The sequence below is a fragment of the Aquila chrysaetos genome, chromosome 12 (assembly GCF_900496995.4).
Source record: "Aquila chrysaetos chrysaetos chromosome 12, bAquChr1.4, whole genome shotgun sequence".
In the NCBI taxonomy this organism is placed as follows: Eukaryota; Metazoa; Chordata; class Aves; order Accipitriformes; family Accipitridae; genus Aquila; species Aquila chrysaetos.
Genome location: NC_044015.1, coordinates 29,568,985 through 29,584,765, shown reverse-complemented (window position 1 = coordinate 29,584,765; position 15,781 = coordinate 29,568,985). Strand labels below are relative to the sequence as shown.

At 38.8% G+C, this 15,781-nt stretch overlaps 2 protein-coding genes across 5 annotated transcripts in view; one reads left to right on the top strand and one right to left on the bottom strand.

Annotated features, from left to right (window-relative positions):
* The window catches only part of AK5 (adenylate kinase 5), a 100,352-nt gene extending 90,493 nt beyond the window's left edge, over positions 1 to 9,859 (top strand). The window contains 1 exon segment of the mRNA XM_030032289.2: positions 8,472 to 9,859. Within this exon segment, the coding sequence (XP_029888149.1) occupies positions 8,472 to 8,582 (111 nt within the window). The 3' untranslated portion in view covers positions 8,583 to 9,859.
* A 2,175-nt stretch (positions 9,860 to 12,034) lies between these two features.
* Positions 12,035 to 15,781, bottom strand: part of ZZZ3 (zinc finger ZZ-type containing 3) — a 62,409-nt gene continuing 58,662 nt past the window's right edge. For all 4 annotated transcript variants that reach the window (XM_030032287.2, XM_030032284.2, XM_030032286.2 and 1 more), the window contains exons 12-13: positions 13,751 to 13,851; positions 12,035 to 13,383 (exon numbers count right to left, since the gene is read on the bottom strand). In XM_030032287.2, the coding sequence (XP_029888147.1) occupies positions 13,239 to 13,383; positions 13,751 to 13,851 (246 nt within the window). In that variant the 3' untranslated portion in view covers positions 12,035 to 13,238. The remainder of the gene's footprint in view (positions 13,384 to 13,750; positions 13,852 to 15,781) is intronic.

The window sequence follows — 15,781 nt, the reverse complement described above, 5'->3', positions numbered from 1 at the left end:
GCCAGCCTGGGCACAAGCCTGCAGCCCTGGTGCCTGTACAGCAAGGAGCAGAAGCAAATGTAGTTTTCATACAAGAAGCATGTTAACGTTTTGTTGTTCATGGGTGAGAGAAGGGATTTTTTTAACCAAGTGTTGTTGAACAGTTGTGGGTATCTATTTTAAAGTTTACTTCGCACCTACAGTGAAAGTGGAAAAGTAGGTCTGAGCACTTTTTTGCACAGGGCAATTGACTGCAATAGCTATTCTGATCCAAATATTCCCTATCAGTTCTGCAGTGGACAGTGCTCAGATAAAAAAAAAAAAAATCAGTTTTGGAAATACATTAAATACTGTGAAACAAAGTAATTTTTCTGGAAGCAATGCTTGTTTAGGAAATTTTTCTGGGCAATTTTCCTGGATAAGTGAACTCAAAAGAGTTTAATCGTACAGTCTGACTTGGTCAATGACTCAGCTCAAACATAGTGCCTAGCATAGTGGCATCCTTCCAGTGCCCAGTCGTGCTTTGGGCAGGAGGTTGGACTAGATGACCCACTGACGTTCTTTCCAACCTGTATTACTATTCTGTAAATGCACATCTTACAAACCTATACGTTATTTGGCTCAACAATTTAAAGAATAAAGACAAAGAAAAGACAGTTAAGTCTTGGTCAACAGCTGTTTGGAAACAAAGAGAACTAGATAACACAAAATGTGTAACTGTTAGCTATGTGGGAAATTAAAGAGAGAACAGACATTTAGGTTTACAGTTTTTAAACTATTTTAGTGGTGGATATGTTTAAGCTACATGTGTTGAAGAAAGCAGAGAGTGAAGGGGAAGTTTGCAATGCCCGGAACACGGGGTTAGTTTCTTATTTATAGCAACATATTTTACAGACTGCTAAGCATTGACATTAGCAGCCACTCTGATGTTCTCTGAATAAAGAAAGGGAATTCAGGTGGAAAGCAGAAAAACTGCCTCAGTAATACTTCTGACTGCAATTTTTTTTTTTGTGCGGGCTAGGCTAAAATAGTCCTTGGTTTTTGTTATTTGTTATATCATATACATACACAGAAGACTGAGACTTTACCTAGAGGCAGTCTAACATGTTTAATATTTTTCTTCCTGATTTTAATTATAACACCACATGTTTTCAGCTTTGGGAATTCATTCATTCCTAAGTGGGTTTTATTACTCTGCAACATTGACCAGTGCTGGTTGCAATGCAGCCATTAAGATGATGCTGCCTCTATAATTCTGCTCACTGAAAGAACTGTGTATATGTTTCCTAATCTGTTTCAAGCAAAGCCACCAAAGTTAATTTAGAAGTGTTGATTTAAAGACTCCTTAAAACAAATTATCTCATCTACATTCATGTTTTTTTTTAAAATAATGCATGGATCTTCATGTAACTACAGACCAGAGGCTTGTGCACTCTTTCTCAGGCAAAGCTGGTGGGATCCAATAGCTTCAGGGAAGTGATGTCTTACCTGAAGGTGCTGTATGCAGATCCAGATCAGTCTGTGATCCCAGGATAAGCGATGGCCAAAGCATCTGAAGAGAAGCTATTTAAGAGAGAAAGAGAAGGAGGGTCTAAAAGAATCTTTAGTTGCTGCCTTCTGCAAAGTTATTCCTGCCCAGGCTTGTTTTTTCACCAGAAGCAGCTGTTCAGTGGAAAGCCCATGTGAGCTTTATGTCCCTTGAGATTCCAGCCATGTGCTTTCTTAAGAATTCAGAGGAGTGGATTTTGAGATTTTAAGAGGAATATTAGAGTCTAAATCTGACCTAACTGCCATGAAGATTCAGCATTAACCTTTTCTAGCCAGCTTAACTCAATGTATGACTAAGCACTACTAATAATTGTAGATGAAATAGTGTTTAATTGTGTAAGTGATCTTGTCTTGTAGGGCTTAACTGTAGCACCCAGTCCCTGCTTTGCCACAGAAAAGAAAATCAGAATTGTTAAATAGACCTGTTTAACAAGAGATTAGGGTTGGCATATCGGTATTATTTGATTTCTCCATTTTAAGTGTATTTAGGACTGGGCAAAGTTTTCCACAGATTGGGAACAGCACATGGCAATGGTGGTACATGTTTGTCTGGTTTAACCCCAGCTGGCAACTAAGTACCACACAGCCACTCACTCACTCCCCCCGCTACAGTGGGATGGGGGGAGAATAAAACAAAAAAAGTGAAAACTTGTGGGTTGAGATAAAGACAGTTTAATAGGACAGAAAAGGAAGGGATAATAATAATAATAATAATAATAATAACAATAATAATAATAATAATAATAATAGAAGATAAAAAACAGCTGATGCACAATACAATTGCTCACCACCCGCTGACCGATACCCAGCCAATCCCCGAGCCGCAGTGTCCCCCGGCCAACTTCTCCAGTTTATATACTGGGCATGATGTCATATGGTATGGAATACCCCTTTGGCTCATTTGGGTTAGCTGTCCTGGCTGTGTCCCCTCCCAACTTCTTGTGCACTCCCAGCCTCCACTGGCAGGGCAGTATGAGAAGCTGAGAAATCCTTGACTTAGTATAAGCACTGCTTAGCAACAACTAAAACATCAGTGCGTTATCAACGTTATTCTCATCCTAAATCCAAAACACAGCACCATACCAGGTACTAGGAAGAAGATTAACTTTATTCCAGCTGAAACCAGGACAGTATTTAACTTGTCCTATCCAGCCTAAAAGTTTTCAGTCCTGAAACAGACACATTAAATATGCAAATGTAAAATTCAGTCCTGGCCATAAGGCCAGCAAAAGATCTGGTGTGGGAATTAGATGTTAAATGAGCACTCAGTGGAGGAGGAACTGATCTGTCATGCCATATCAAGGTGTGCTTGAGACTACATTATCAAATTAGCTTCCTTATTCTCTGCGTTGGAATGGGTGTTACGCGTGGATGGAAGGAGCCCAATAAATACAGGAGAGACAGAAAAACTCAAGTCTGACCTAGCTTCCTCTGCAGTCATTAGAAAGTCTCACTTTGCTTTACTTGCACAGAAGAGACAAGGGTATATTGTTGTAACAGCATTCCCATTTTAATCAATGAAAATTTTATGACCTTCTGTAAACCTAGGGTATTGGGTCTGGCTGAGATGGAGTTAATTCTCCCCGTAGCAGCCCTCACAGTGCTGTGCTCTGTATTGGTAGCTAGAAAGGTGTTGGTAACACAGCAGTGTTTTGGCTACTGCTGAGCAGTGCTTGCACAGCATCAAGGCTCTCTCTCCAACATTCCCCCCTCACCAGTAGGCTGTGGGTGGGCAAGATCTTGGAAGGGAACATAGTCAGGACAGCTGACCCAAACTGACCAAACAGATATTCCATACCATATGACGTCAGCTCAGCAATAAAAGCTAAGTAAAGGGAGGAGGAGGGGGCGGGGGGGGGCTTTTGTTATTTACATTTGTCTTCCGGAGCAACTGCTATGGGTACTGAAGCCCTGCTTCCCAGGAAGTGGCCAGACATCACCTGTTGAAGGGAAGTAGAGAATACAATCTTTTGTTTTCCTTTGCTTTCACGTGTGACCTTTGCTTTTGCTTTATTAAACTGTCCTTATTTAAACCCATGAGCCTTTTCTTATATTTTGTCTCCCCTGTGCAGTTGAGGAGGGGAGTGATAGAGCAGCTTTGGTGGGCACCTGGCATCCAGCCAGGGTCAACCCACCACAATTGTGTATTGATGCATTCATAAATAACTATTATGATATTTGGAAATGGAACATTTTTCCATTCCCTGACCTCTGAACAAGAACAGTGACCCGATGAAGCTGCCAAAGATCAGGACTCCGTCTGAAATTTCCCTTTGACCAAGATTACCTGTTAGTGTTTCTGCTCAGCAGTGGAAGTGTGAGGCATGCACAAAGGGTGGAGACTTTGGGTGCAGATGAAACATCTGTGAACCTGACAGGAATAAATAATAGTGATCCTTCCAGCCACCCAGCAGAGATGAAGAACTGTGATGTAACTCATGGGGATGTATTTACAAGGGAAGATAAACTGACTGAAGAATGAAGGGCAAAGAATTAGTGTCCTCTGCTCACTTTTCTGCTAAAGCATTAAGTTTCTAAATTGTGTTCTGGAAGGTAAAGTAGTTGTAACAATAAGTTAGAAATTTTCCAATTAGTTTTTAAAAGATCATGTTTTGGGGATATAGTTTAATATTCCATAATTTCTTTCATAGTCGTTTACAGAACACCCACCTACCGCTAAGGACAGCAAACAGGTGCTTTTTAACAAAGACCTCATACTGGAAATGCAAGGATTGCAAGCACTACTCACAAAGACAACAGTTGCAAGCTGCCTGATTCTGTGGGAATCAGATGTTTTAGATGAATGAAATGAAACAAAATGCACTATGGTAGCTGTAGTAAGCAGGTAGATACTTCTGTTTTTAAATTTATTTCTCAGTGATTTCCAAGGCAGATGGACAGAAAAGTGCATCTGAAATTTCAGTAGGCACCTACTTGTGTCTTAATGTGGCTAAATGTAAATACCTTTGAATATATGGCCCTCTGTCAATGAAGAAGAAAGGGAGAAAAAAAACCCTGATTGTTTTTAATATCTGACTCATCCTTTAAAGCTTTTTTCAAGTGACAGTATGTAGGAGGGTAATAAGTAATAGAGAAGAGCAATGCATTGGTAGTCAAGCAAGACAAAACTGATCCTACCTAGGTAACGTAAGACGCCTAGTAGGTGTCTTAAATGCAAGTTCCCTATTCAAAGTCATCTGAGGAAAAGGGGCATGAGTATAATAAGGTAGGCAGTCCGCAGCAGAGGATTTTCAAGGATGTCCAAACACCTTCACTATTTCAGATCACATGCGATGGAAGCTTAGACTACAAAGTTCAACCAAAATGTATTTTTCTTTTTTTTTTCTTTTTCTTTTTCTTTCTTCTTTTTTTCACAGTGTTGTTCTACCGTTCCTTTCTAAAATCAGTTGAAGTCATATGCTGGGTAAGCAGTAGTTATTAGATTCTTACCACAAACATTTTTCATAACCATTATGAGAGAACAAGTGACCATCCACCCTCTCAAGATCTTCCACTTCTGAGCCTTCTCATGCTGATCCTTTGTTAGAAGTGTCTCTGGGGAGTAGCAAATGTGTACTTTTCCCTTTAGGGAAGGGATAATAAATGGTAATAGTGATAGCAGGTATGTAATTTATTTCCGTCTTTTGAAAGGTTGTCAGAGAATCATTAACCCTGGTAGGTAAGTAGGTGGGGAACAAAGGAACAAGTGTTTCTATGTCACTCCTCTTGGTGACTTGTGACCCATTAGATGAGACACCAGTCTAGAAAGATACATCAGAAACACTAGCAGGGGATTATAGATAAAACACAGCGGTAAATTCGTGCCAAATGCAGATAGGTATCGGGGGAGCATGTTTCCACTGGATCTCCAGACAGCTTGATCCATTGCTCTGAGAACCAGGTACTGCACTGCCTCAGAGAGGTTTTTAACACTCTCTTTAATGACAAAGAAATAAATGTTAGTGACAACACAGCTGAACTTGACTGACCTTCAATAAGAAGCTTCTAACTAGTGAGTTTATTCCAGAGTCTCAGTCTGTCTTTCTGAAAACAGTGGTCCTCACCCATCCTTTCTACAGGCAGTTGGGTTTTTCTCAGTGGCAGTATGCATTTAGGGTTCTAAATCCCCAAACCTACAACAAATGGAGACTTGATGACAGAAAATTTAATTGGCTGAATTTAATGCCAAAAGGAGCAATATTGTACTATGGAGATGATTACTCTAGTAATTTTTCATATGAGCTCATTAAATTTCTCTGTATTTGAAGTTACCTAAAGCCATAGTAGCATTTCAAAACTGGAAGCACTATAGAAAACTGTATCTGGATGTTGCTTTTATGAGAAGCCAGTAGCCTTGAATAACCTTGAAAACAGTCCCAATTTATAAGGTTTATTACAAACTGAGAAAGAGAAATACAAAGTTTTCTTTCCTGGAGCTGCAGAGTGTCATTGAATTTCTGTAGTACTAGCTGTGAATTATTGTCACATTAAGTTAGTTTTGTGCCACAACTTTAGGTTAGTTTTATGAATTGGACGTTTGTTATTTAGCAGGCCAGAATGGGAAGCACTGAGGCTGTCATTAGTCACACTCATCCATATTTTACTGTGAGTGTTAGGAAGTCAGCGTTCCAGCTAGTCATAAAGGGCGGCAATTTCTTCATCACAACTGCCCAGATCTAGACATGAGTGTCGGTCCCAGTTCTAGAAGAGGTCACCGGAAAGCCAATGGCAATCAGCTGTGCTGATTAGATTAGATCAGTTAGCCAGTGCAGATGTATTTATGGAATAAAGAGATAATAAAAATACATATTAAGACAAGAGAGCTTTGAAATTGCTGTGGCCTTCACCCTTTGTGAAGTGTATTTCCTGTGGGATAGCCATATGAAAATAGGTGTCTCGGCAGTTGAGGCAGACGAAAAAAGCTGCTTTATAGCGGCTGAGATTGGAATTGCTAGTTTTATTGCAAGTGGAGAAGGTAGGCATCTGGTCCAGAATGGTTCACTGTTCCCCTTTTCTCTTTGCTACGAGAAAGTAACCCCCTCCTAACCCCTTTGTTTCTGTGGCATAGAAAGCTTCTGAAAGACATGCAGGCCTTGTTTGAGAACTGACCTTTCTAGGGCACCACCTGCTGCTTCACAAACTCTTCCAGCATGTCCGTACTTCAGCATTACGTAAAGCAGCAGTGTCAGCAAACACCGACATGATAGAGAGCAAGGGAAGCAAGAGAACCGTGCTTCTGAAAGCTTGCGAGGGCAGAGGAGAGGGTAGTTCAACTCGGACTGTAAGATACCCTTGCAGTGAGTCCAAGGGGACTGGACCCAGTCAGGCATGGCTCCTTAAAGGTTGGCCAGGCTGGTCATTTCCAGTGCTGGCACTGCTGTGTGTGGAGGTAGACTGGCTGGATGTGCCAGCACTTCCGACAGGATTCAACAAGGGACCAAACTTCTCAGCATCTGCGGATGCCACCAAGAGCGAAACCAAGCTACGGAGCGTGAATGCAATCCCTTGCTGGATCTCTGCGAAGAGCAGTTGCTGACACCCACGCAAGACTTAGCACTGAGCGACTTAAACGTACATTGAGTGCAGTCAGATTGTACAGGAGCTGGCTGCAAGCCAACACCGCATCTGAGAAGAATTTCATGGCCTATTTCAAAAATACATGTTTTGGAGTTTGAAACTCCTTTTATTCTCCTGCGGAACAAAGAGGTGGCAGAAAGCATGATGGTCAGGAATGTCCCCTTCAAACATTACAATTGTCTGGCATCCTAGTCAGCAACTTGGAGATGAAAATGCAGCAATAGCTCAGAAAAACAGGCTTTAGCAAAGCTGTCATAGGTCCATTTAAATGTGTGCAAACTCTATGGCACACATGCATGAAAGACTAAGCATGGAGAAGCAGAGAGGAAGCTCACTTCTGAGTAGAGAATCAAGGCTCTCACCAGGCATTTGAGAGGAGCTGAATAATCAGCGGATGCAATCTGCGTGGTGTACACAGCCAACATGAAAGCTTCTTCTGTCACTACTGTGAAGGGAAAAGACAGCTCCCCTTCTTCGAGTAACGACCTGCATGACACTCACTGCATGGGATGGACATGAAACTCATCGCTCAGAAAAGCTCAGTGCTACGTTACATTTCCCAGGGAACACACAGAAGTATTACTGGCTACAAACATCATTCCTCTTTGCTAAAATGCAGCTCTCTCTTCCTCAGCATAGGAGAATAAATTGGTCTTGTTTTTATTGAAGTCCAGTCATGAAAAATAACTGGAACAGCCTGGACAATCTCTGGCCAAAACAACCTTTGGGGTGTTAAAGAAAAAAATTTCTTCAATGAAAGTGAGTTCTTGTACAACAAAACCAGGGCCGCTATAAAACACGCGTTGCCCAAAGGTCATCATAAAACCAGAACCAAGTCACCAAGCTTGCAAATACAAATGCACAGAAACACACAACCTTGCGAAGTTACTGCTGTTTGAAAGCTTTTAGGTCAGTCACAGCATTACATACTCTGACACTTCAGATGACAAGAAACAAATTAACAAGTCAGTGCTATTCATCTCATTAACGGTATGATATCGAAGTTACTCTTTTGGAGGGTATTAAATGTTAAAATAGTTTCTAAAAATCTTTGGAAACTGTTCTGTATATCAAAGGTGTAATTTTACTTTAAAACATAAGTACTTAGGAGAAAGAGCTTACGCTCCCTCATTTGATTAATGTACTTTGCTCCAGATGATGGAGCCTACAAAACCTTCTCACATAAATCTGTGGAAACACAGTGAATAGTTTGGTTTATGGAAGCTGCTCCTCTGCATCAGAATGCTTATAACATGAAACAGAACAACTTTTATTTTACATTGGACCGTATTTTTGTGCCAATGTTTAGATTCTGAGATCATTTTTTGTAACTTAATCAAAACTAATGGTTTTTGTCTGCTTCACAGGTTGATGCAGAAGGAACACAGGAGAATGTTTTTCTGGAAGTCTGCAAGACAATTGACTCTTTTCTGAAAAAGGAAGAGGCAGCATTTTCTTTTTCAACAGAAACGCAGTAACGGTGTATACACAGCCTCACCTCATGTGCACTTGACAGTCATGATTAAAATGCTGTTCAAAGCAATACTGCTTTCTTGAGAGGTATCTGGACTTTGTGCATGTGGTATGTTATTTTAGATGAAATCTTTGTTCTGACAATACACTCAATAGAAAGTGGTCTGTATGCTAACTCTACACTAAGAACTGTATATTGTTTTATTGGTTGTTTGCTCTTCATGGGTTAAAAGCAGCATGGTGAAAAGCAGCTCTGGTTTGTATTTCATGATCTCATACATTTATTTGATTGGAAATCAGACAGTGCCTGGCCACCAGTGAGCTCTTCAACCATCATTCACCATTTAGCATATTAACTTTAAGATTACTGCATACACGTTTCCTATTGGTTATTATTTTCTTTTAATTAACAGTATTAATTTTTGTGATGTCATTTAGCTTGTTCTTGGGCTTTAGTGACTAAAATCTGTTCTCAGTTACACGCAGCTGCAAGACAGCTGGAATTAGTCAAGCCAGAAGTTTAACTTTTCACACATCCCCAAAACAGTATTACGACAAGAAGAAAAATTAATTGAAGGTGAAGATACAGTTGAATATTGTGGAAGTCTGACAATCCATTATCATGGAGCAGACACCATTGAGACAGCCTTGTCTTCTGCTGGGAATTGTAGGACCTTATAAATGATGACTTCCCAGTTTTGTGAGCTGAAGTGAAAGTAATTGATTGTATTGTATAGTTAAACGTGCTATCCAGTAATTATCCATATTAACAGAAGTTTTACTATATTAAAGTCTACATATAACTTGACTATGAGCCAGAATGTATGAAGATGTCTTTAAATCATACTTCGGAAGTATTTCAAATGTAAAATTCAGGTCATCATCTGGTGTCTTGTACTGGCATTGCCAAAACTTTGGCGGGGGGGGGGGGGGGGGGGAGGAAAATGTCAGGGATTATTTGATTCATATTGCTTGCATCTTTAGTAAGCCATTTATCCGTAATATCTGCAAAAAAGTCTGTAAAAATCATATTGTATTTCTGTTAGGTTAACCAAAATATTGTGGAGTTTCTTCGGTATTCTGATAGCTAAATAAAAGCTTGTTTGACATGCCTGTAAAGTAATTGCATCCTCTTACTGGAACTTCTGGATGAATTCACAGCTGAAGTGGGTTGCATGATTGCTCTTACTGTCAAGTTGTACTTTATGCAGCAAATTTGTATTTTTAAAGTTACCTTTCTTGTAATCAAGACATAACACAAATAAAACATGTACAAAAATGAGGAGTAATGATTTCTGTTACAGTATATGTGGGTTTAATCCTTTTTAAAGCACAGTACATGACTTGAAAATATAGCTCAAATCAGCATGCTTACAGAATATGTCCTTTTTCCCTTCAGGGCAGATTCTTCTGTTCTCTTTTTCTTCCTTGGCATTTGCCCCGTAAATGCTAATTCAATTATTTTTAAGGGACTGTTTTAGGTATGTTCTTATCCTTCATATCCTGGATGTTCCTTCTCTCCTGGGTCCTTTTATAGCCTACATTTTACCTCTGATGCTCTAGGAAGCGCTTCTCCAGCTCCAGACAAAGTGCCATTAAGTGACCAGTAACGTCTGCAGTACAACAGCTTTAAGCAAGAGATTTTCAGAATGCATCAGCTTGAAAAGGCACGTTTTTCTAAACCGAGCCTTGAAGCACTAGCCGCTGTCTGGTGTACTATTTTTCCAAAAAAAAGTAAAATATTCTGGAGTTACCATGAAGTTGCAAATCATCTGGGTAGGTTTTCTGGAGTATTTTTTATTACTTCTAATTACAACATAAGTTAAAAAGTGTGGAGTATCATACTTGTGCGGGATGGGAACAAAGGCAACAATCATCTGCTTTTTTTTTTTCTTCCTTTAAATCAAATTACAAAAATTATTTAACATACAGTTTCAGTTTAATTTTTCTTCCTGCTTCTTCTGGTCTTTTCTGTGGAACAAAACAAAAAAATTCCCATGCTTGATTGGGTGTATGTGCATTAGATATCTATTTGCATACGTTCATAACGTATGCAAGAGAAATAGCTGTATATGCATGCATATGGAAATATAAATATTTATACATATTCAATAAAAAGAGGACATAGCCAAGACACTTCTTTCTTGGGCGATTCAGACTTGAAATTCTCCTTCTGCTTCCAATCTCATTCAAATCATAGAATAGACTCATAGAATCATTTAGGTTGAAAAAGACCTTCAAGATCATCGAGTCCAACCATCACCCATGCCCACTAAACCATGTCCTGAAGTACCCTGTCCACTCGCTTTTTGAACACCTCCAGGGATGGTGACTCAACCACTTCCCTGGGCAGCCTGTTCCAATGTCTGACAACCCTCTCAGTAAAGAAATTTTTCCTAATATCCAACCTAAATCTCCCTTGCCACAACTTGAGGCCATTTCCTCTCGTCCTATCAAAATATACCATGGCTTTTTGTTCTTCCCAAGCTATCCTAAATTGATGACTGAATATTTTCACTAATGTACTTTCGTTATTTTCTTCCAATAATTTTATCAGGATATCAACAGAAAACAAATATGACCACAGATTTTTCTCCCTGATAATAGACCTTCACCAACTCTAGCTTCCTATAAACAGCGTGAATGATGTGGAAAGCATATTTTTATGGTATTAGAGAGCCTTTCAGAGCAGCATCTTTTCCAATTAAAAACTAAAATACATAATGTGAATTTTTGTGTTGTATTTTTTTAAGGTTCATTGAATTTAAGTACACTAGATACGTGAGATATGTTTACATATGATACTTGCTCAGTGTTTTAGTAACTGTACTGTATTACCTTCCAAATAGATTAAATGCTTAAAAATTTTTTTCTTCTGAAGCAAAAAATAACTACACCTAAAGTTATTGCAAAACTTAATACTGATCAGTTTATAGCTTAGTTATTAGGTGCAGCCAGCCAATTACCCTTCTTATTGCCATCTTTTTAAGTCAAATTAGTTTCTTTTCTTGCTAATTACTCTGAGTATTCAAGTATCAAAGCAACTGGAAGTCTATTACAGTTATAAAATAATCAAGTGTTTCTGAATCACAAGCTGTACATTTCAATAGAAAATATATTAACTAAAATATGTCACAATAATTACAAAGCTTCTCAGACAATGGTATACAGTGTACCAAGGCTACTAAAATCTGAATTTTCTGCGATCTGAAAAAGAACAGTCTGTAAGTAAGATATGAGAAAACTAAAATGCTAATCCTGCAAAAGGCAAAGCAGATTTTAGTAGGTGCAGAGCACCATCAGTTCCCATTGAAACAAACAGCAGAGGAAGGCGCTGGGCATCTTGCAGGTCTGCATAGTGGGTATTTGTATGACGTATTAAAATGTCCTTTTAATGTTTTCCATCTTGATTAAAAAGTCAGAACTACACAGAAAGGAAGTCACAGCAAGCATTCTATATATAAACAGACTGTATCCACATAGTTTATTTCTCACAGTTCTCCTGACAATTGAACATTATTTAAGAACATACTGTATACACAGATAAGAAGAAACATACAAAATGTTTTAAATGATGCACAACAAAATCCAGCAGTATAAAAGAATGCATGTGAACCCTTGCTCACTGCTCAGGCTAAATTTAATCACTGTTTAAATAGTAATAAAAATACAATCTTTCATGGATCTTGTGCAGACTACAAAAGAGGAAAAATTATTACCATATATATGATTTATATTAGGCAGTTTTCTTTGATGAGTTGCACTAACAACTCCAAATACAGAGGCAGAAGGCTGTGTATTTTATTTTAAAGGAGTTAATGTTGAGTATTAGAGACTTTACACAGTTACTACCACTGGCACTTTTCACCATATTTTGTACACATCACATGATCATCTTATATAACATTACATTTAAAAAATATATCTGAGTGACAATTTTATAACATTCACACACCATGAGCTGGTTAAGGAAGCAATGCCACAGTTGCTCCCTGTAGTGCTTCACTGTTGGTAAATAGAGTTCATCGTGGTTTAAAAAAAAAAAAAAAAAAAAAAAAAAAAATTAAAAAAATTGAAGTCAATGTGATTAAGCAGCTCCGATTTAATAAAGGCCTGTAACCAACCATTGCTGAGACAGTGAGTATTTTTTAGAGTACATCCTAGAAGCAAACACTGTCATTGGTTAAAACCTTGCCTAAAGAAGTCAGTTACTGTGCTGAAAACTATTTCACAACAAAACTGCAAGCTACTAAACTGTTTTTATATAAATACTTCATCTCCTCTGGATCTCATTATAACCAAGTTCTTCAAAGCCTTTGGAATTTACTCTACCTTTAATGTGTGCTCTCATTTCTGGCTCACCCTTTTGTATGTTTTTCTTTTGTGTTTAGATTCACCACCTAAAAATGACTAATGTGGTGAAAGAAAAGTCTCCCAGTGAAACCTTCTGCACACTAGGAATGTTCAGCTGCTGTTCAGTGATCTAGAACCATGACAGCTCAAAGCTGTAGTTTGACAAGTACACCCAGGAAGCTGTCATGCTGTGAGCGACATTTCAGGGAAAGCAGAGTCTTTCCAAAATGTGCACAGAATTAACAATGGTGCCATTGTTATTTTTCAAAGAGGATAGTAAGCCCAAGATGGTAGATCTGCTTCCCATGTCATCTATTTGCTGGAAAGTAGTTTGGGTCAAGATAATTGTAACTGGTGCCCTGGGACATGCAGTAGTCTCTGTCTAAAAATGTCTCTGCTCTGTAAATAGGTTCTAACTGATGATCTTCCTTATGAATCTCTGTTTCATGCAGACTGCAAGGGAAAGAAAAAGATAACAGTTTAAAAGTCAAATATTTTCTTTAACTTTCAGAAACAGCGATCATATTAACAGATTCATACCAAATTTGGTAACAATTTATTAAATAAAGTACAATTAGCCCCACTATTTAACAGTGCCAAACCTGTCTGTCCACTGTATTGAGAAAAAAAAATTTATACATCCAGAACACACTTACAAAATATATCTCCCACAAATACATGATAAAGTATCTTCTACTTTACCCAACACAGGGTATGTGTCCTATGCTGAAGCAAAGACTTCCAACATACACAGTGATTAAGCCACATAAGAGACATTCAAGGGAATTACAAGTAACAAGTAGAAGTGTATGCTGCTTACCAGTCAGAACAAGAATCACAGAAATCCAAGGACATTTCTTGAGGGCAGTCTTGGCAGTGCCACCGAACACCCTGGATAGGTTCAATTCCGCAGTTATCACACTGCGAAGGAGATGGAAGAGCATTGATAAAACAGCAACTGTAACCACTTATGTTAACAGTATACAGCAATACACCACATAAAAATATAGGTATGTAGGTCGATTACTGCTAGGCCACACAGCTGAATTATTCTCACCACAGACCATAAGGGATAAAGAAGTCCTCATACTCTAGGAGAGGCCCTCCAGAGCCCTGAGGACTGATCAATCTTTCTCTCATGTTGCATCCCACTCCCCAAATGCTCCATGTTGACACTATCCTCCTGCTCAACAAAATCAAACCTAGTACTGCCTGCAGTCGCTGCTTATCCTCACTTGGCTGTAAGAACTGCTGTGACACAATACATGAATGTGATGTTTCTACAGCTTAAGTTCAACCATATGAAACGCCTAAATATAGATCCACTTCCCATGGCAGAAGAAAGCAGCAAGACTAGACCAGTAGAGCTTGTTGGGAGGCTGTTGATGAGCTGCAGATCGGGACACAACAGGTCAGATTGATGCATTTTCAAACTCAGGAAATATAATAACACATTATAGGTGGGCTGGAACTAAAAGCAAGGTGGCTGGGAAGAAAGTGGGACAACATGTTCAGGGAAGGGAACATGTCTAAAACTAAAGCTCAGCAAGATGACAAGAACCAATCCCCTGAGAAGAATCAGGGACAACACAACAGCCGCTAAGCGCAAGAAGAGCGTGGCACGAAGAGGATAAAACAAAGTACAAATCAAACACCAAGACTGGATGACAATTCACAATGGTAGAGGGGCAGAAATGCAAAAATATTTGATAAAAAAAGGAAACCTGAGAATGGGACTTGTGGAGGCAAGGAGAACTTTTCAAAAATCTAAACTCTGAAGAGTGCCGCAAAGACAGGATTGAAAAGGAAAAAGAAATGTGGGAAACAAGCCTGTTCTCCCATAGCTTATCTTCCTTCATAACCTGAAGTTCTCTCACAGCATCTGTGAAACCCACTTGCACAGCAGCTCATTCCTGGCTACAACTAATCCACTCAAGGTTACAAACACCTTATGAACAGATTTGTCACAGCTGTATCCCTTCCTTCCACAGATGGATTTCAGAGTTTGAGGGTTGATAATGAGGAGGGACTAAGCATACTCAGAGCTGTTCTGTGAAAATATCCAGTTCAGAATACTGCTAAATACTTCAAAAAAATAAAAAATAAAAATTGGTTCCAGTTATCTCAATTTGAGAAGCAAGATAGTGGAAACCCTTGACCTTAATTTCTGTGCTCCAGCTTCCCTCTCCCCTGTGAAACAGAAATAATACCATGCCTTTCATTTCCTAAGAAAAAAAAAGAAAGTATTTGCAAAGTGCTCTGATATTATAGCAACGAAAGCCATAAAAATCCCACAAGGGATTCAATAATTCAATATTCAAAGTTGAGTTTGAATAATGTGTAGTAAATGCATCTGAAGGCCATGAAGAACCAGAAGTGTTCTGAATGGTTGCTTATTAGGTGAGCTCCATCCAGCCCATGCACTGAGCTAGGCAGCACTCCTGAGGGAAAATAGTACATAATCATGTAATTTCATAGCTTACTATAATGCATAATAAAATCAAATTCAGATTGCAAAGAAACTTTCAAACTTCGAATGCTTGACACTGCATAATGCCAATTTACTTTTCAGAGTAATTTTATGTAGAAAAAGCAACTAGTTTGTTACCTAGAAGTCTGGTCTGCCTGATCAAAGTTTTGATTTTTTTGAGAAGTAAACGCTAACTGAAAAAAAAAAAACCACCAACCCAAACCAACACACCACCAACGCACCCCCCCCCCTCCCAAAAAACCAAAAAACCAAACACACCATGCTAACTTTAAAAAAAAATAGCAAAAATAAAAAGTGCTTTGGTGGTCTGACAACATGATTAAGCCTGTCAATGTCAACTGATGAGGCTGTCTTAATTTT